We start from the raw sequence: 22,811 nt of genomic DNA on the forward strand, positions 1-22,811 counted from the left end.
TTTATTTGCTATAATCAGTTGCATACTAAGAGGGGTGCAGTCCGCACTGGGTATAGACTGGGGGAGCTGCAGCCACCTGACATCTATTTTTTTTTGTACCACAACGTTGTGCAACGCAAAACAAAGAAAAATTTCAGGTGGGCATGGCACCCCCAGTGAGTCCGCACATGGTGCTTCAATGACAGCCAATGTAGCCGGATACAGAATTTGCTGTTACACCGGAGCGCAATGCCCACATGACAGAGCTGTGAGGACTCCCCCTCCCAGTGTAGGAAGGGGGGGCTGTACTGATGGGTCTGTACTAGGGGGAAAGGCTGTGTACTGAATGGTGTGTACTCGGGGTGTACTTGGGGTGGGGGTAGTTTGTACTGAGGGGTTTGCACTGGCTGCGCTGAGTTTTTCTGCTGGGGGGCTGTGCTGGGCTTGGGGGGGCTGTCTGTACTAATTGGTCTGTGCTGGGGTGGTTGGTCTGTGCTGAGAAGTCTGTGCTTGGGGGTCGGTCTGTATTGAAGGGTCTGTGCTGGGGGTTTAGTCTGCACTGGGAGTTGGCTCTGTACTAAGTTTTTTGTGCTGGGTGGTCGTCTGTACTTAGGGTTCTGTGCTGGGGGGGAATCGGTCTGTGCTGAAGGGCCTGTGCTGGGGGGGGGGGTGCTGCACTGGGGGGTTTGTGCTGGAGAGGGTCCGTCTGTGTTGAGGGAGTGGGTCTGTCCTGTTAGGGATGTCAGCCTTTGCTGGGGAAGTTTTGTCTGTATGGAGGGTTCTGCGCTGGGGGGTTGGTTTGTGCTGGGGAGGGGAGTCTGTACTGGGTGGTTTGTGTTGGGGTGTCTGTACCAGGGATGGACTAACCATATGGGCACTAGGGCACTACCTGAGGGGCCATGGCCAGTAGGGGGCCCCATGACAGGTTCCAATGCAATCTACCCATCAATCACAGGTGGCTGACTGGTAGATCTGGTCTCTGCTATACCTCTCGTGGTGTGCTCCTCCTCGTCTGCCCCTCCTTTCCTCCAGTCCACCCCAGGGGCTTGTATTTGACATCACCTGGGACAGACGATAAGAGAGGAGGGGCCATCAGGAGGAGTGTTCCACTGGAGTTCTAATTACAGCTGCTTCCCGCACTACTCTACATGTAAAGGAAACTGCAGCTGTATGCACAGTTGTGTGCCCCATGCCCTGCTGTGTGCCCAGCTGTGTACCCCATGCCCGGCTGTGTGCCTCATGCCCTGATGTGTGCTTGATGATGTGCCTGTGTACCATGTGTCCTGCTGTGTGCCCCATGATGTGTCCTGTGCCCTACTGTGTGCCCCATGCCCTGCTATGTGCCTCATGATGTGCCCAGTGCCCTGCTGTGTGCCCAATGATGAGTCATGGGCCCTTCTGTGTACCCCATGATGTACCCTACTGTGTGCCCTATGCCCTGCTGGGTGCCCGTTGCCTTGCTGTGTGCCCCATGATGTGCCTTTTGCCCTGCTGTGTACCCCATGATGTCCCCTATGCCCTACTATGTGCCCTGCTGTGTGCCCTGTGATGTACCCCATACCCTGCTGTGTGCCCCATGATGTGCTGTATAGTGTGCCCTGTGATGTGCCCCATGCCATACTGTGTGCCCTACTGTTTGCCCTGCAGTGTGTCCCATTATGTGCCCTGTGCCCTACTGTGGGCCCCATGTCCTACTATGTACACCCCTGTGAGCCCTGTGATGTGCCCTGAGCCCTACTGTATTCCCCATGATGTGCCCTGGCCCTGTTATGTGCCCTGCTGTGTGCCCCGTGATGCACCATGCTGTGCCCCATAATCTGCCATGCTGTGTGCCCCATAATGTGCCCACTTGTCCCATGTAATATGCCCTGCTATGCACATAATGTATCCTCTTGCTCCATGTAAGATGTCTAGTCGGGCCTCATAATGTGCCCTGATGCACCCACCTACTCCTGTTTGCATGTAAAAATATGACATGCGACTGTTTGTGTAGCCACTGCATCTGAATCTGGGCTGCCTGTGCTCAGCTCCAAGGTGGATGCATAAACAGGCAAAAGCGGCTAATCATGGAGAATGGGTCGCAACACCCACCTGAATGATCCCTGTGGGAATTTATCAAAACCAGAGCAGTCAAAATCTGGAGCACCTGTGCTTGGCAACCATAGCTTTCATTTTCCAAAGTTAAAGTAATACTTAAGTCTCCTTTTTTTGTTAAAAATACCAAACGTATTATACTTACCTGCTCTGTGCAGCAGTTTTGCACAGAGCAGCCCAGATCCTCCTCTTTTTGGGTCCCTCTTTGGTGCCCTTGATGACGTCAGTTGTTCACGAAACGATCGTCAGGTAGTCAAGTCCACACGCTCTGCGCATGAGTGATTGCTTTTTAAACGTCTGTATATAGGACTTTTTACTTGCTAGCAACTCTTTGTTTTAAACCTGTTTTTATGCTAATTGGAGACTTGTGGAAGCTCCCAAACAGCATTTTTATCATTTACTTCAATAAATCTTTTTGATGAGACAATATCCCACTATTTGGAGTATCATATCTTTTTTGCAAGATGTGCACAACCTTTTGAACACTTGGGTTACCTACTGTGATTGAGAGACTGTCCGGGACACAGAAGTCATTGACAAGAGACGCCCAGGAGATCAAGGAGGCCCAGGAGATCTGGAGTTCATTTCTGGGGATGTGATCCAATTTGCGCTCTTTGACCTCCCTGAGTAAGGGGGGTCGCTGGCAGTCCGGTAAGCCTTCCTTTTACTAGAGGTGATGGGTATGACGAGGTCAAGCAATCACACCAAATCACATATTCATATGAATATTTTTTAGTCACTTTTATGGACTTCCTTTAGATATTAACTATGTATTTATTTAATTTTTCTCATCATATTTTTTGCACTTTTATTGTAGCACTCTCCATATATCTTTTGGTCTTGTATATTCCTTAGTTTTGCTTGATCTACGCAAGTTTTACTTATTTGCAGTATTCAGCAATTTCTTGGTTTATATGCGAATTTATATGCGATTTATGCAAGTTTGTTGCAGTGTTTAGCATTTTTATGTCTTGTATGTGATTTATGGTAACACTTTTCACATCATATGGTCACTAATTTGCACTTTTTTGTAAGTTGTGCCCAACAACTTTCTTCATATATTTTAGCGCTGAACTTTTTTCTACACATTTATTTATACCTTATATCTGGGTTATAGTGTTCAGCTGCTACATGCTGTTTTTTTACCAAGCGCGGATATTACCCTCTTTTTTAACTGGAGTAGAAGTGTCTACTTCAGTGAGTTCCAGTTTCCAGGGGGATTGGCCAAGTATGGTATTTGCATAGTTACATTGGTCCAAGCTGGACCAATGCAACTATGTATAACATATCCATGTCTGAAAATTTTTCTTTAACACACGTATTTTGACTACATCTCCGATTTGCATTACATGGATCACAAACTGCCCCAAGGTTCCCCAAACAATGTACCAATGTGTGTGTTAAGGAACGTCCTCCAGAAGGAGGGGGATCGCGCGTGCGTGCCCGCGCAGCGGCGCAATCCCGATGTGCTCGTGTCCCCCGGACACAGCGCATCTCGGATCGGCAGGAGGGCTCTGTGATTGGCCCTCCTGATCACATGATGGCCGTGTCCAATCACGGCCGTCATGTGATGTAAACAAACAGCTTTTTACTAACTGATCACCAGTCTAGTATAAACCTACAGTGTAAACACACATGTCACCACAATACACGTCACCACACATGTCCCCAAAACACACATGTCCCCAAATAAAAAAGCACATGTCCCCCACATATGTCCCACTAAAATCACATGCTCCAATGATTATCTGCACACATATGTACGTGATCACCTGCACACATCTGTACATGATCATTTGCGTACATATGTCCGTGATCACACAAACCAATTATTATACACTTAACGGAATTTTTTTTACCAAAAACATGTAGCAGAATACATTTTGTCTTAAATTTATGACAAAATTAGATTTTATTGGATTTCTTTTAAAATAGAAAAAAGAAAATATTGTTTTTTTGCTAAATTTCCGCTATTTTTGCGCTTATATCGCCAAAAAAAAAAAACGGAGTCATGAATAAATACCACCAAAATAAAGCTCTGTTTGTGGGAACAAAATGATAAAAATTTCATTTGGGTACAGTGTAGCATGACCGCGCAATTGTCATTGAAAGTGCAAGAGCGATGAAAGCTGAAAATTGGGCTGGGAAGGAAGGGGGTGAAAGTGCCCAGTATTGTAGTGGTTAACCAAATTTACCCAATGTGCATCACCCTGATAAAGAATTGTGAGGAACGATCTGCTTAGTTAAGGTGTACAAAATCACAAAATGTATAGGCATCTTATACCAATATAGAAAGAGGTCTGCAGAACCTACATTGGCCAACAAGGGATTTCTCACCGTAGATAAAACTACTGCAGTACACATAAGCGTTCCCTGACTGGGCAGTGTAAGTAGATTAATGACAGCTACACAAAGTGCCAGTATCACAGCTGAAGTAATGTTTGAAACACTTACAGGTAGATTAATCTCTGTGTGCAATGCTGCTGACCTTTGTAGTGACCTACACGTAAATCCCCAACCTGCAGTGCAAACATATTTTTTACTGCTGATTCCGACATTGCAATGAGTAAACATATCTCATATATCAGGTAACTAAAGTTAGACTTACCAGTCAAGGACAAATACAAGTCTAGTGGGTCTGACATAATATGATACACTGCTCAACATGGCCTACATTACTTAATTCAGCTGCACAGAGAACTATGCTTCTTAGTAAAATACAGGAAGGCTTTAACTTTCTGATTAGTTAAAGAACTAGTCCATCCAAAACTGGAAGTTTGGTTATGGTGTACACTGGTGACTTAGGTATTCACTCCAACCAGAGGTGGAGTTGCTGACCTGATTGAGGCTGCAGTGCAGATGGTGGCAAAAGTCACAGAGAAGACACAGCACGTTTGGTATACCTGCTTACTTAGCGGTGGAAACCCTGAAAAGGGCAGAGGCTGGTCCACTTGGTCTTCACCATAGTGGGTGATGTTACGTTGGAGGCAATGCCCAGGTTGCAGAGCTTTGACTCACTCAAGCAGACTGCAAATGAGAGCAGGTAAAAACTCTCCTGCAGTTTTGGTGCACTGGACTCACACGACAGGAGGGTACACAGGGAAATATTAAGAAAGCACAGGAATACACTGAGAGACAAATAAGAAAAACAGGCTGGGCTTGCACCAGCGCTAATAATGAGGATGGCTGGAAGTCACAAGGGAAAAAGACTGGTGCAGAGACCATCCCAGATACACTTCAGTGGCAGGAATGACCAAGGCGCCCTACCAATACACCAAGAAGCCCCCCCCCCCTCCATTTATATTACATATAATGACGAAATAGATACCATATACCATTGAAACATAATAATAATATAAAATACGTGGTCTGTAGCCACAAATATTGGAGCCTTCAACGTAGTCCTATTTTGTTTGCATGCTGATAATTTGTTCCTATAAATAGTACTGGGAGGAAACTAAAATGTATAGTACTTAGCGGCTCATGGTTCTTCTATCCTTTGCTTTAAAATTTCTGCCTGCAAATGTAACACCACTGTCAACAATATGTTATTACATATCAGTTTCAATTACAGTAGTACCATGGATTACGAGCATAATCAGTTCCAGAAGAATGCTTGTAATCCAAAGCACTCATATATCAAAGCGAGTTTCCCCATAGGAATCAATAAAAATTAGTTCAACAGCCACTGATTTTCTATGCAGTACCACATGTGGCCAGAGATGGGGGTGCCGGAGACCCTCAGAAACACTTGGAAAAGCTTGGAGACACTCGGAAACACTCAGGAACGGAGTGTTTCAGAGCATCTCTGAGCGGTTCAGAGTGTCTCCAAGCATTACCGGCGACCCCACACCTATGGCCAAATGCGGTATTGCACACCCCAGAACCTTGAATCCTGCTCGTCTTGTGAGACAACGCTCACAAATTGAGTCAGGATCTAAAAAAAAAAAAGCTTGTATTGTGAAACGCTCATAAACCGCATTACTCGCAATCTGAGGTCTTACTGTGCTCGTAACTTTTATATGTGGACTTATGTGCATCAACATACCTGAAGATTGGCTGGGCATGTCTTGAAGTGGACTACATTTGGTTTGCCATTGTACAGTGTAGTTAGCCTCTGTTGTGCATTGGCCAATAATGATGTTTGTAACTTTTTTTTCCCCAGCTATCAGCTATGACCTTCCTATGTTTCCTACTCCGTCTTCTATTGCTCATATTTTGTACTGATGCCTATCTTGGTTGACCCATGGCTTGTTTACATGTAATGGCTGGTCTAAATCCACAGGCACTGATTGTGTCTATTTAGCTAAGACTCATTGGTGTCTTAGACCCCTTTCACACTGGGGTACTTCGCAGGTGCTACAGCACTAAAAATAGAGCATGCAAAGTGCCCTGAAACAGCCGCTGCTGTGTCTCCAGTGTGAAAGCCTCGAGGGCTATCACACTGGAGTGATGCGCTATCAGGATGGTAAAAAAAGTTCTGCTAGCAGCATCTTTAGAGCGGTGAAGAGCGGTGGAATCAATGGAGCAGCACGGCTATACCGCCAGCAAAGCGCTGCTGCAGCAGCACTTTGCGGTGGTTTTAACCCTTTCTCTGCCACTAGCAGGGGGATAAAACCACCCTGCTAGTTGCCAAATACCGGCGCTAAAACAATGGTAAAGCAGCACTAAAAATAGAGCCAACGCCGCTCCCACCCCAGTGTGAAAGGGGCCTTAGGTTTGTCCCAATTTTGGTAGTTCACCTGTTTGGTTTAAAATTCCTTTATGTTAATTGCTCGTTGGAGATAAATCACCTCATTCAGTCTTGATCATTCAACACCCAATAAGAGAAGAAGGGTTTGGGAAGGACATGTGGATGATGGACTTTATAGGCACAACACTAACTATGTAGTTTAAAAAGTATATATATTTTTATTTACAAAAATACATTTGAAACAATATTAAAATCATTGACTATTCACAATGTTGCCTTTAAGCTTGAATAGTCAATGATTTTAATATTGTTTCAAATGTATTTTTGTAAATAAAAATGTATATACTTTTTAAACTACATAGTTAGTGTTGTGCCTATTATTATTATCATACACAATTTATATAGTGCCAACAGTTTACGCAGCGCTTTACAATGTATAGGGGGGAACAACACAATTACAGAACAATAAAAAGGTACAGGAGGGCCCTGCTCGTAGAGCTTACATTCTACAGGGAAAGTCCATCATCCAAATTTCCCTTTCAAATTCAAGTATATCGGGACATGGCATATATATATATATATATATATATATATATATATATATATATATGTAAAAATCTATAAATAGTGTTGCACTACCAAACATAAATATTAGCTAAAGTGCCTAGTGCATAAATATAAAGTGAACCATATATTTATGCACTAGGCACTTTAGCTAATATTTATGTTTGGTAGCGCAACACTATTTATTGATTTTTACATGTATCTATTTTGGTGGGGTTTGCACCTCTATTGGTGGTTTGCTGCAAGCAGTTTTAATTTTTTTTAGCTTTGTTATGGTCGCGCGGGAATGCTTTAATATTTCTTTATTATATGTATATATATATATATATATATATATATATATATATATACCTATTTTTCGTATCCACAGTACCACTCTGTGATGATGTGAATGGAATTTGTCTTAGCCCTTGTACACACAGTCGGACATTCCGATGAAAAATGTCCGATTGGACCGCGCTGTGGGCTCCATCGGACTGTTTCCGTCGGAATATCCGACCGACAAAGTTTTAGAGCTGGGCTATAAAATTTTCCAACAACATGATCCGATCAGACTTTGTCCGATCGTTTGTAGAGAATTCTGATTGGACAAAGTGCCACGCATGCTCAGATCAAATTCCTAGACCAAAGCTATTGGCTACTAGCCTGAACGTAGTCCCGTCGTAACGAAATAACATCATCACGTTCTGAATGATCAGATTTTCCGACAACTTTGTCCAACCGTGTGTATGCAACACCAGTTTCGGCCAAAACCTGACGGATTTGGTTGTCGGAATGTCCGACAGTGTGTACAAGGGCTAAGAGAAGAAAGGTTGCTTCTACAGTTTCAATTATCAAGCCTGGACCATCATTTGACCCTTACATTTTTTTCTCAGTCTAAATGCTGCTTTGATCATCCCTAATGGCTCTGCAAAACAAAAATTCTGAAATTTAAGGATTTTGATCAACATGAGAAACTGGTTTAGAAATATTTCTTTAGCAAATGCTATATACAAGAAAAGATCAACAGCATACCTAAAGAGTTCCATTTGTAAAAATTTGCATGAAAAATATTTTTATTACAGAAAATGTGAAGTGCTACTTGTCAGTTGTCACATCAAGAATGAGTAACACTATTAGGGAATCTGGGAATGGATGCAAGTCTATTGAACAAGCAAAAGTCAACAAAGGGAAACAAAGATTACAGATTATGCTCACCTAGAAAACTCAAACAAATTTTGCGGGCAGAGCTAGACTGTCTGGTACAGACTTTAAAAAGAAAGTAATCACCAATCAAATGGGTATACTGTGGTGCACTAATATACTATGCAGATGGATGTGCACATACTGGGTCCACAAAACCATAAAAAGTGTGCACAATAGATCTTTTAGCCAAGTTGCAGCTCTGGTTAAACTAGTCTAGCTTTAAGTCTAGGTTCACATTGAAGCGATTTGGCATGAGATTTTACATGTCAAATCGCATGCCAAATCGGCGCCTATTCCCAGCAATGGCATCGTCCGAATCGGTGGGGCGCCACACTGATTCCCAAAAGTAGTTCCTGTACTACTTTTGGTGACTTTGGGAGGCGATTTGTATAGACATCTGTGCAGGAACCCGCACAGATGTCTTTTAAATCGCCCCTGATGTCAGAATGCATTTCTGGGTTGAAATCGTGCAAGTTTAGCTGAACTCGCATGATTCTAACCCGCTCCAATGTGAGCCTAGTCTAAAACAAACAAAGGAGAGAGGGAGAGACAATACACACCAATGTAATGTAGCACTGGGTTTTTTATGAAAATAAATGTAAGAACCAGTAATAGTTGCACTTACACGAAAATAAAAAATATTAGTGAAATCATTGCTTTTTAGCATGTTTTTTTAGCGTCTTTTATGAAGAAATCTAATACTACATTAGATTGTGTGCATTTTTTCTCCATTTTTTGTGTTACAACAATTTGGGCCTCGCTGTATTCCATTCTTTTATTGTCTTTCTACACTCTTATCTTCTTTCATTTACAAAGTTTCATATCCACAAACTTTTCCCACAGATCCTATTATAATTTATTTTCTGTATCTTACCTCTATTTCCTTTTTGTTAACTACACTTTCTGTTAGTAGACTCTTAATAATCTCTTGATATTTCTTATTTTTACATGCATTTGTATGTCATTTATGAACATCCTATTACTTTTTTCTTTTAGTTACAGCTATACATTATATTTTTATATTATTTAATAAGTAGCATAAAATAGTCTGAATCACAATCCTCTCTTCTTGTGCTTTCAGCATTCATTATATTCATTTTGTTCCTTGCTCATTGATCTTTTTATGGCCAAAAAACACACTTCTTATGATCTTCCAGAGTCACTGTTCAGGATCTACTAAGCTTGTTTCATGATTCTTGCATATTTCATGCAAACTAAAGCCTGACACATAGTTAGGCTATATGAATGTTTCTAGACATAATAAAAAATGTTCTTTTATTTCTTCATCTACTTCCCTATTGGGCAAGACAGTATAAATATTGGATGTCTAACATTTTACCACTCATTTTTAGAGTACATAAATGTGTATTTACATGTGTAAATTACAGCTTTATTGAATTAAGTATCCACTACAAATCCAGTTTTAATAGTGTAATTTGCACTATAAAATAACTATGTAGTTAATAGAATTTGTTACCTTAAGACTTTCCTGTCTAACCTCTTCAATAGCTACAGTATAATTTTTTTTATTTTTATACTCCCTTAATTAAGGGCATCTGGTCTGTTTATGCACAAAACCTTTCAAGTTGTTGTCCTTAAAACTTTAGCTTGCGTCTTATGATGCCTATTATCCATCCAGATACTTTCTTCAGGCTCCCAAAAATAATTTTTTATTTCTGGATTCGTTTGTTAGCCCAAGCCAAACCCCCACAATGGAGGACTGGGGTACCACTTTTGACTACATCATATAAAGTACAAATATGCTACCACTGATATAGCTGTGAAAAACATTTGACAAGACAAGCCCAACCACTACACCAATGTAGGGTTACCATTAGCTGATATAGCTGTGAAAAACACTTGACAAGATAAGTCCAACAACCATACCAATGTAGGGTTACCATTACAGTCAAGTACTCTGTAGCTAAAAAAAATACTAATGTGGCCAACAACTGTGTTTTTTCCAAACTATTGCTATTTTACCATGGTTACAATAAGTAAGCCAAGCCTATTATATCACCACAATTGAGCCAAATCAGTTTGCAATGAGCCAGAATCACTCTTTTCTCCTTATCTATTGCTTTAGCTAGTGCTTTTGGATACCTACATTTTCTTATTTGCAAGTTAGGAGATACTGATGCTCTACAAATTGCTAACAATGTTCCTACGGTGATGTTTAATCTCCAGCAGCCAAACATTAAATTTTTCTATAAGGAGAGCAAACAATTCTTTTGAAGCATACAGGCTGATTCTTAACAGTGAGCTGCTCAGAAGTGTGTGCCAAGGCACTACTTGGTGTAGTGCAGTTGCTGGGGCAGATATAATATCTGGCAGTTAGATATCTGCCTTTGGCCAGTTCTTTACAAGCCCAACCACTACACCAATGTAGGGTTACCATTACAGTCAAGTACTCTGTAGCTAAAAAAAAAATAATGTAGCCAACAACTGTGTTTTTTCCAAACTATTGCTATTTTACCATGGTTACAATAAGTAAGCCAAGCCTATTATATCACCACTATTGAGCCAAATCAGTTTCCAATAAGCTGAAACCATTCTCTTTTCCTTATCTATTGCTTTAGCTAGTGCTTTTGGATACCTACATTTTCTTATTTGCAAGTTAGGAGATACTGATGCTCTACAAATTGCTAAGGATGTTCCTAAGGTGACGTTTAATCTCCAGCAGCCAAACATTCAATTTTTCTATAAGGAGAGCAAACAATCCTTTTGAAGCATACAGGCTGATTCTTAACAGTGAACTGCTCAGAAGTGTGTGTCAAGGCACTGCTTGGTGTAGTGCAGTTGCTGGGGCAGGTATAATACCTGGCAGTTAGATATCTACCTTTGGCCAGTTCTTTACAATCTAGGTTCACATAAAGCTATGAAGTTGTAAGATAAATATGATGAACTACTATCAGCATGTCACTGATACTATGTGGTTGGTAAAATAGCTTCTAATTGCCTTTGGGCCTTTAGTGCCTAGACTTCAATATGTCCTGGTTTCGATTTTTAACACTCTCGTATACTCTTTAAGCCAAACAACAAAGTGTTGAGTAAGAAACACTAAAAATATATTCCAGGCAAAACCAAAATACATTTGAATTTTTTTTTCAGTAATTAGCATATCAAAAGGATACTGGTTCTGCCAAGTGGTGCTCAATAGTATTAATAAAGACAATTTTACAAACATGCACACACATGATTTGGCAGTATTAATCAGTGGAATTAATAAAGCCTATTATACTTGTACGCAAAGCACCCACAGCAGCTTAGTTCATTTATCCCCCCAAAAATCTGAAAATGTTCATAAACAATAAGCATAAAACAGATAAACCTTGTTTCCTACCTGCATTGGTGCTCACAAGTACAGATCCAGATGACGTACCACTTGGTAGTTTTCCATTGTTAAGTTGCCTAACTCTTTTTAGGTGAGATTTTCCATTGTAATGGATCTGAGCCTGTGCCGCAGAGTTGAGCTGTATATTGCACACTTCGCACAACGAATAGAAGATCTTCTTTTTTTCATTGGAAAACTGGCATTCGGAATTGTCAGTCCAGGTCACCTTTTCCTCAAAGCATCGTAAAAACATGGCAGTGCTCATCCTCCCATTTTCAGGCGTCTGCTCAGGACTCAAAGGGCGCTTCATGCCTGCAAATTTAAATAGTCACACATATGACTTTGTATTAGTATTATTGTTATTATACGTTGACACATGTAGTTCAGTTAGCAAATCTGAAAACTGCCCGATGTGCTGTGATTGTGGTTTCTAGAAGTAATCTGGTCAGCTGTAAAGCCACTCAATCATTTCTACAAAGTGGCTACACCCCCAAGGATTGCGAATAAGACTGCCTTTCCTGGGAGCCCAGTATCCCATAAGTCAGCATCACATAAGTGCAGAGCAGGGGAGACTGGGGACTGCTTTTCCCCAATCTTCCCTGGGTGAAGTCATTCCAGAAGTACTTTCAATACTGTCATTCAATATAAATATAGATATTTCAGGCTAGATCAAATAGAATGTATTTTATAACTATGTGAATGAACATTGTTATACTTTTTTTTTCTCTGTAGGATTTTTTTTTTATTATTTACAGGACCTGCAGGGGAATATTAGAGTGGGTGAACCGGACTGCTTTTCTACCTCTCATACATGCTTTGGTGACTAGAATACACATCACTCAGTTGCAATAGTTCAGTCCAGTGGAGTGTTACTTGGTGCTTGCTGTGTAGGCATTGTCTTTTTGGTTGATAGCTTGTATATGGGTCAAGATCTGGAAACATGACTTTTGTTATGTGCCTAGTGCTTTGATACATACATAAAGTGATTGTAAACAATTACCTTGCAAAACAACCCATTCAGTTTAAAATAGAAATGGAAATCAAAACATTTTTGTACAGATATAAAAAAAAATTATAGATACCCTTTTAACTTTTTTCATAAGTGATCATATTCCCTCTGTTCTCAGCTGCAAAAGAGCTGAGGGGAGGAGAAGCAGCCACACACTGAGCTTGCCAGTGAATGGTTGTGCAGCAGGAGCGTGTCAGAAAAGTCAGTTCATTGGAGGAGCATACACTGAGTTCCCAGCATAAATAAAGAACTGGCCATGGTGTGCTCTCTTGCTTAGTGTGATCAGTTTGTAATAGGAAAGCAAGGGGACTAGCAGGAACACCAGGGATTTCACATAAAGAAAGCAATGCAAAGAAAGTAGGAGACTTTCTCATACAAGTACATGGTACAGCAGGCATGTATCAGGAATTTATGCTTGGGTTTGGGTATATGTTTGGGTATATGTTTGGGTAACAGATGTTTAATTAGCAAATAATCTTAGCTGTTTCAAGCAGCCCCTTAACAAAATGCCATATATGAAAGTAGATTTTATTCCTATTTTTCATTTGTGCCTACATGTTGGAAGGCAACATGGTTTAATGTTATAGTTCTGGAGTTTCTTTCTGGTTGAAACAACCAAGCTGGAATTCAACAAGTTGCATATCAAAGCTTTGTAGCATATCAGAATATTCAGAGATCAGGCCTCCATCAAGGCTGAACAAAAGCTTGGCTCATGGTCGCCTGGTGTGATAACATGGAAATCTTTAATTAGCCCCCTGCAAGTAAACTTCAAAAGGACCATAGCTGACAAGATGATTGATGAATGTCCTGCTACAAAGATCAAAAGATCAACAGGCATTGACGATACATAGATACATAGACATGATACATGGACAATGCTGCCCCTAGAGGCCAATACAGCAGGACAGACAGAAATATAATATATTGAGAAGGACTGCCCTGGAACTACTTTCATTTGTTAGAAACCTAAATGGGCAGGCAATGGGGTTGGGTCTGGACGGTGTATAGATGAAGTTTAAAAAGTGCACACAGGAGGGAATCTGTCCCTTTTCGCTCTTGGTTCGTGACTGATGGCTCTCTGAGACGCATGGCTCCCTCTACCATTTTGAGCCTCATGGCTCTCTCTCTATCATCTTGAGCCCAGCTGAGGAGACCATGTGATAAATATCTTTGATGTTCTTGTATTATATGTTCTGTTGTTACATGCTTTGTAATATCTTTCTTTAGTATTTTCATGTTAGCGTTTTCCTATTTTCTTGGGAAATAAATAAGACATTGTTTTATTAAGCAGTGTTTGTTTTCATTGCTAACCTTATATTATTGTGCTATCAACAGTAACTATCAGAGTTTTAATAGACTAGCTAACTATAGGAATAGACAAATTAATACATATATGGAATAAATACAGGGAATCCATGACCACCCTCGGATAATATTTAGTTTAGAACTTATTCCAATTTCAGAATTTATTTCACTACAAATAGGTTAAAATGATGATATAATTCTGATTCAGGAGTAAATCCCTTTCTATTAGTATTTTTGTAATTTTCCTGTAATTATGATGTGCTAAGATATCCAACCAAGATTTTTTTATTTTTTTATTTTGTTGCATTGTTTTTTGGATAAGTAAATGAATCATATTCTCCGGACAATTTAATTTTTAATTTTTTTTGCATAGCTCCTATTCCTTGTATACCTTGACCACTTTTTCTAAGTATTTAAAACTAAAAAACAAAGTTTTGTTTTTACACACAGATTTTAATAAAGGACTACTGCATAGGTTTTTGCCTAATGAACCAGCCTACGTTGAGAAACCAATTTTCATTTGATAGGTTCTCCAGGTGAACTGCATCCAATGAAAATCACTCATACAACAATAAATACACTAAATTCACAGATGAAAAATCAGAAAGGAGCTGTTTTACCTGCTATTGGATTTGTATTTATGTTCATCCAGATCTCAGCGTTATACATGCTTGCCACCAAGCATATCCCTGTCTGGCAGGGCAGGTCTGCTGTATAGATGGCTGCTAGAGGCTAATACCCAACTAAATTAATGTACTTTTACTGCTTGCATTTAAAAAAGTACATTTAATGATGTATTACTGAAAGATCTACAGTTATTTATTATTTTATATCTGAGTGAAGTTCAGTTTTAATGTAAGGCATTCATCTTGAGTACCAAATGCCCTCAGAGGATGTGCCCTTGCACAAAATGCATTAGGGCTGGAAGTCATGCTGCCATTTCTGGGGATCAGAATTGGAGGCCACCTTAATCCTCTGGTGTGGCTCTAGTTGGTGAGCATCCTCTTCCCATAAAGTCCTTGTATGCACAGTGTGACGCTTCCCTCTGGCAAACATCAAAACTTTGGACACCTGTGGACCTATCTAGCTGTTGGATGGTCGTGTATGAGAGGCTAGACGTTTTTATCTGCTATTAAAGCGCCGTTTGCTGCTAATGACAGCATAGAATCTGGTGAGTGTATTATTAGCACTGAGCACAAGTGGTGGTATGTTACGATTCAAGGTGGAAGGTTTTCTTTGGATACTGGAAGACACCGCCCTTTTTTGTCTCATTGATAAAAAATAAATTAAATTGGAATATACTTTATTCTGGGACTTTTTTATTCAATATATTATCACAGTTAATAAGACTTTTTTGTTGTGTATATGATTCACGTATAGTGAGTGGCAGTTGTGTGGACGAAAATGCCTTGTTGATATCAGAGGTCAGAGGAAAATGGGCAGACTGATTTGAGATGATAGGCAACAGTAATTCAAATAACCACACGTTACAACCAAGGTATGCAGAACACCATCTTTGAATGCACAACACATCAAACCTTGAAGCAGGTGAGTAACAACAGCAGAAGACCACAACGGATGCCACTACTGTCAGCTAAGAACAGGAAACTGAGGCACATGCTCATTTGGACAACAGAAGATTGGAAATACGTTGCCAGGTCTGATGAGCCTAGGTTTCAGGTGCGACAATCCTATGGTAAGGTCAGAGTTTTGCATAAACAACATGAAAGCATGGATTCATCCTGACTTATATCAACATTTCAAACTGGTTGTGTAAAGGTGTGGGGAATATTTTCTTGCCTCACCTTGGGCCCCTTAGTACCAATTGAGCATTGTTTAAATGCCATGCCCTACCTGAGTATTGTTGCTGACCATGTCAATTGCTTTATGACTCCAGTGTATCCATTTTCTGATGGCTACTTCCAGCAGGATAATGCACCGTGTCACAAAGCTCAAATCATCTCAAACTGGTTTCTTGAACATGACAATGAGGTCACTGTACTCCAATGGCCTCCACAGTCACCAGATCTCAATCCAATAGAGCACCTTTGGCATGTGGTGGAATGGGAGATTTGCATCATGGATGCTCAGCCAAAAAATCTGCAGCAACAGCGTGATGCTATCATGTCAATATGGACCAAAATCTCTGAGGAATGTTTACAACACCTTGTTGAATCTAAACCACAAATAACTAAGGCAGTTCTGAAGGTAAAAGTAACCCGTTACTAGCAAGGTAATAAAGTTTATATATATATATATATATAGATAGATAGATAGATAGATAGATAGATAGATAGATAGATAGATAGATAGATAGATAGATATATATATATATATATATATATATATATATATATATATATATATAGATATAGATATAGATATAGATATATACGCACATTTGTATAGAGGTGCTGAACATTATTGTTTATGTTTTAGTTGGGTTTTGTATGTAGACCAATTGCTAGCTGCCTTCTCTATACAACTAGCGCAGACTTATTTTTTACTATTTGCATTCATCTCAAGACACCATTTGCAACATAATCAGCAAATTTCCCTATACACATTTTTTTTTTATTATTAATAACGAGCAAATACGCCAGTTCATAATTGGTCATTTTGCTAATTCTTCCAATGAACATTGGTTGATTCATTAACAGCAATCTATAAATAATTATAGATCATTGCTACATTTTGAATTTCGCTAAATAGTTAAATCAATTAAGAGCTAAAACAATGTTATTGATCACATGCATTAATCTGTTACAATTACACTGTTTGAAAGTTTTGTGGGGGTTATATTTACTTTAATTACTTGGAAATGGAATGAAAATAAATTGCCTATTCCTTCAGTAGAGCTGATTCATTTTATTAAATATCTGTTCTAACAAATTCCAGAGCCACTGAATCTGACTGTTTCCACTTGCTTCAAACTGCTAAATAAAATGTAATTTTTCCAACCATCAACACTGCTTAAGAAATATGGGGAAACAAATTCCCCGGACAAGTGATGTTAAAGACTAATGACCAGCATCTCATCAATCAACGGAAACAGGATTTATCTCTGAAACAGAGGTATTAAATAACAATGAAAAATGTTTTAATAATGAGAATCTTCAGAGCTCCGAGGACAACCTTGATAGAATGTTAGTTCAAAGTGAAGCTATTACAAAGACACTGTGTAAATGATAGTGTATCTCATTATCTCAGTTCAACAAGCAAGAAGCATTGATAATCACCTTTACATGCCTCCTGCTCTCTGTTCTAACACTTGCATACTTAAAAGATTATTCTAACCCCCGTTCCCCCTTAAAAAATATCACAGGTGCTAATAAAAAAACTCACAATATACAGCTGGAAACGGGGACGCTCTACAAGTCGTTACTGAATTCCACGCTTATAGGAATTATAAACTACCATAATATACTTATGTATTTAAAAACATAGTTATGAAAACCATGAAATCATAGCAATAACTTTCAACAAGTTATAATAAGACGTTTTGATCATGTTCAGTGGCAAGCAAAGGTTTGGTGATGCTTGGGGCCAACTCCTTGACTGTATGCCCCAAAGGGCCAATTCACACCAGGATAAACAATTTCCTGTGCAATTCCGTTGCATTTTCCTACATTGCGTTTTAACAGCACATTCATTTGAATGGGCTACAAAATGCACTGGATACAGGAAAGGTAGTGCAACCACGACTTTTTGAAAATGCACTGCAGCTAATTCATGGTACTGGGGCAGAATATTGGTGTTTTATGGCCACATGCAGCCTTTGCATCTTCCTTGTGGTCCACTGTTGTTTAGGAATTTAAAGTATACCTATACTTTCAGTACAGGTAAAGTTATTTAGGCAATCCCCAGTTCCAGCCTTCCCCTCCAAGTCCTGCAATCACCTGTCCCTAACCTGTGGAAAGATCTGGGCCTCCACCTCGGGAACTGCACCGCCTCCTGACATAAACTTCTTCACCTAGCTAGTTCAGGTACGCCGCAATCTCCATTCTGTTTTATGAAAGGTTAGAACTTCTATAATACCGAAAGACAATGCACATTTGATAATGTTGTCAAGGCTAAAATGTATTTTCTGTGAATAACTTACTAGACTCATCAAATCCGACTGTATAATTGATAGCCCTTGGTTAGTACACATTAATGGACAATCCACTTTGTCACAAACAACTATTTATATTCTTATAAAGACCTATGCAGCTTGCAATTTGAGCAATTTAAAGATCCAATTATTATGCTACAAAATATAGAAAACAATCAAACACATGTTCCAAAATTTGAATAAGTGTTCTATGGTAATAACGCCTTTCACGCAGTCCTATCAATAATCAATGTGACACTTTTACTGCTGACATCTCAATGCTATCACAATGTGCTGCATGACAGTCAGGACTGAACTGCCTGACACATGGGCACCACGGCTTTGCAAAGGCTCTTTTAAATGTCATTAACTGGGGTTAGATGTAACAGATTGAAGGAAATGTTTGCATTTCTGTTTAATTAGTGCCTAACAGCATCCAATAATGACAGGATTAAGTCTGAAAAGGGATATTTGCTGGTAGCTGCCAAGTTAATTTCAGTGTTTATTTTAATAAATATACTTTATGATCAAGATGTTAAATAATAAAAATATACCAGAACATAATGTTTCGGAAGCAGAAAATGGGTTGGATAACAAATCATTCTCTGCAGCTATTACCTTTTGTACCACCACCCCCTCCCTTTAGAATGTATGCTCTATGAGCAGGGCCCTCCTGTACCCTTTGTATTGTACTGTAATTGTGTTGTCTCCCCTATACATTGTAAAGCGCTGCGTAAACTGTTGGCACTATATAAATCAATAATAATAATAATAAATATTAAATGTCTGGTTGATGTTGATGCATTCATTTAAAGCCCGACTCTGGACTTTGGACCATTTCCCAGAAGCCCTCCTCACTGTTTGAGGGCCCCCCAGTGATAAATTTTGAGGAGATGACCATTTACTTCTTGTCCCAAAGACACAACAGAGAAGGAAAACCTCTATAAGACAGTTGTCATGGGAACAGGTGTACCCTTTGGAAGATTTAGGTTCACCTCTTGTTCTGGTGATAACTCTAATGGCGCGTACATGGTTTTTCCATCAGAATAAACTCTGACAGTTTTTCCGACAAAGTTCCAACGGAGTTCTGCTGAAATGGACTTGCCTACACACGATCACACCAAAGTCCGATCGTTTAGAATACGGTGACATACAATGCGTACAACGGGACTAGAAAAAGGAAGTTCAATAGCCAGTAGTTGCCCTTGCATCGTTTTTGGTCCGTCGGAACAGCATACAGACAAACGATTTTCCCAACAGAAATTGATTCCATCGGAAACATTTAAAACATGTTCTATTTCTAGGTCCGCCAGAATTTTAGAAAACAAAAAGTCATCTGAAGCCCACACACGTGATTCCGTCTGACTTTTTCTGCCGATCCCTTTGCTGATGATGCTCTTCTCACAGTAAGGGATCCCAGAGGGAGCGTTGGCAATGCTTCACAGTTGCAGCCAATGATCTTACCCCCTGCAGCACCAGAAGACTATCTATAGTAGGCAGCAACCAGCAGGACACACTTTTTGAGGTAAGTTATGCACCTGGTGCTGTATCCACAACAATATTTTTATCTGAACCTTTGTTTTATTTGTAGCCTTAGCATACTGGTCAGGTTTAGGTATCGCAGACAATAGATCTATTCTGAATTTATTTTTCACCTATATGATTTTAGATAATTGAATCATGCTTGCTGTGTATTACTACAGTTTATTTGACATAGTTTCTTTTTACTTGGCCTTAAAGTAGAAATCCGTGCAATCACTAACGAATCCTAAAACTGCTCCCTTCTAACACCAATGCTAACTAACCTGTAGAAGAAAAATGCATATGCTTACCTAGTTTCAGGCTGCTTGGATTGGGTCATGTGATCGTCTCCCTATGTAATGCAGAGTCTGGCTTTAGGGGAGTAGAGGAAGCGCTGACAATGGATGGCCCATGGTAATCCAATGGTTGATGTCATCTCAGGCATTCCACCCATTGTCGGATCAATCTCTCCTCTCACCTGTAGCTGCCACTGGCTGACACAGGGGAGATCACGTGACTGGACCAGAGCTGCATGAAAATATCTAGTATAGGCATTTTTCTTCAACAATATAATATAAGTGTTAAAAGGGGGGTGGGAGCCATTTTAATATTAGTTAAAGTGGAGTTCCACCCAAAAGTGGAAGCTCCACTTATCTGCCTCAGCCCACCCCCTCCTACACCAGTGCTACATTTGCCATCTTTTGGGGGAGAGCGGGTACCTGTTTTTGACAAGTAATGGTGCCCCAATTCTGGGAGACCTCGGCCCCCCTCCTCCATCCTCCGCCACTGGGCCAGTTAGAAAGTGCAGCGTGGTTCGCGCATGCATAGTATGGAACCGGCTGTCACTGCTGGTCTCCCTTACCGTGAATGGCAGCACCTGAGAGCTGACTGGAAAATCGGCTGGGGTGCCGACATCTTGGGATCCTTGGACAGGTAAGTGTCCTAATATTAAAAGTCAGCAGCCACAGTATTTGGAACTCCTCTTTAATGATAGCCCATACTTCCACTTCTACTAAAAATAGTTGTTCATTTCCATGTAGGAAAGCATATACAGCACGTGTATTTGCTGTGCCATTAAAATTTCCCCAGCCAGTCAATGTCATAGATTTTCAATCCAATTCTTAATGCCTCTGGAAATGGGATTAAGATGACATTCAAGGACACTAAGTGCTGACTCAGGAATAAAACTTGACTTTCTGATTTTAAATTGTGTCATAGAAAATTGAAATATGTGTCATTAATACCTAAAGTGATAACCACCATTTCTTTTCTCACTGTAAGAGGATTGTCAGTATGCTTACTATGAAGAAACATTATGAAGGATCTAATCGTTTTGCTCAGCCGCTGTAATTTAATCTGCTGCATTGGTGAAAAAAAAAACATAATGAATGTGAAATTTAGATATAACCTAAAGTGAATCCTTCATTTAAGTAAATAATGTATATAATGTAAAACATTTTATCAGTGTGTAACTATTGGATCTTTTTGTGACCAGACCAAATTTAGCAGACTGTTAACTTGATGACAACTATAGTATCTCACAAAAGTGAGTACACCCCTCACATTTTTAGAACTATTTTATTATATCTTTTCATGTGACAATACTAAAGAAATTATACTTTGCTACAATGTAATGTAGTGAGTGTACAGCTTGTATAACAGTGTAGATTTGCTGCCCCCTTAAAAATAACTCAACACACGGCCATTAATGTCAAAACCATTGGCAACAAAAGTGAGTACACCCTTAGGTGAAAGTGTCTAAGATGGGCCAAATTAGCCATTTTTCCTTCCTGGTGTCATGGACCCATTAAGTGTTACGAGGTCTCAGGTGTGAATGGGGAGCATGTGTGTTAAATTTGGTGTCATCGCTCTCACTCTCTCATGCTGTTCACTAGAAGTTCAACATGGCACCGCATGGCAAAGAACTCTCTGAGGATCTGAAAAAAAGAATTGTTGCTCTACATAAAAATGGCCTAGGCTATAAGATTCAGCCTGTCAATTCTCAGACCATACGCCACACACTGCATCAAATTGGTCTGCATGGCTGTCGTCCCAGAAGGAAGCCTCTTCTAAAGATGGTACGCAAGAAAGTCTGCAAACTGTTTGCTGAAGACAAGCAGACTAAGGACATGGATCACTGGAACCATGTCCTGAGGTCTGATGAGACCAAGATAAATGTATTTGGTTCAGATGGTGTTAAGCGTGTGTGGCAGCAACCAGGTCAGGACAAAGTACAAAGACAAGTGTGTCTTGCCTACAGTCAAGCATGGTGGTGGGAGTATCATGGTATGGGGCTGAATGAGTCCTGCCAGCACTGGGGAGCTACAGTTCATTGATGGAACCATCAATGCCAACATGTACTGTGATATGTTGAAGCAGAGCATGATCCTCTTCCTTCGGAGAGTGGGCCGCAAGGGTAGTATTCCAACATAATGACCCCAAACACACCTCCAAGACGACCACTGCCTTGATAAAGAATCTGAGGGTAAAGGTGATGGACTGGCCAAGCATGTCTCCAGACCTAAACCCTATTGAGCATCTGTGGGGCATCCTCAAATGGAAGGTGGAGGAGCGCAAGGTCTCTAACATCCACCAGCTCCGTGATGTCATCATGGAGGAGTGGAAGAGGACTCCAGTGCCAACCTGTGAAGCTCTGGTGAACTCCATGCCCAAGAGGGTTAAGGCAGTGCTGGAAAATAATGGTGGCCACACAAAATATTGACAATTGAATTTGAATTTGGACATTTTCATTTAGGGGTGTACTCACTTTTATTGCCAGCTGTTTAGACATTAATGGCTGTATGTTGAGTTATTTTGAGGGGACAGCAAATTTACACTGTTATACAAGCTGAACACTCACTACTTTACATTGTAGCAAAGTGTCATTTCTTCAGTGTTGTCACATGAAAAGATATAATAAAATATTTACAAAAATTTGAGGGGTTTACTCACTTTTGTGACATACTGTATATAACTAATTTGCTTACAAAAATTATATTTACACTGTTTTTAACCACTTGACCTTTGGAAGCTT

At 40.0% G+C, this 22,811-nt stretch overlaps 1 protein-coding gene across 2 annotated transcripts in view; it reads right to left on the reverse strand.

Moving 5' to 3' along the window:
- Positions 1 to 22,811, reverse strand: part of ZNF385B (zinc finger protein 385B) — a 743,747-nt gene that overhangs the window by 529,793 nt on the left and 191,143 nt on the right. For both annotated transcript variants that reach the window (XM_077448111.1, XM_077448110.1), the window contains exon 2: positions 11,859 to 12,161. In XM_077448111.1, the coding sequence (XP_077304237.1) occupies positions 11,859 to 12,159 (301 nt within the window). In that variant the 5' untranslated portion in view covers positions 12,160 to 12,161. The remainder of the gene's footprint in view (positions 1 to 11,858; positions 12,162 to 22,811) is intronic.

This window comes from Lithobates pipiens, unplaced genomic scaffold (genome assembly GCF_037356315.1).
Source record: "Lithobates pipiens isolate NorthernLeopardFrog02 unplaced genomic scaffold, aLitPip1_a1.2 Scaffold_22, whole genome shotgun sequence".
Classification (NCBI taxonomy): domain Eukaryota; kingdom Metazoa; phylum Chordata; class Amphibia; order Anura; family Ranidae; genus Lithobates; species Lithobates pipiens.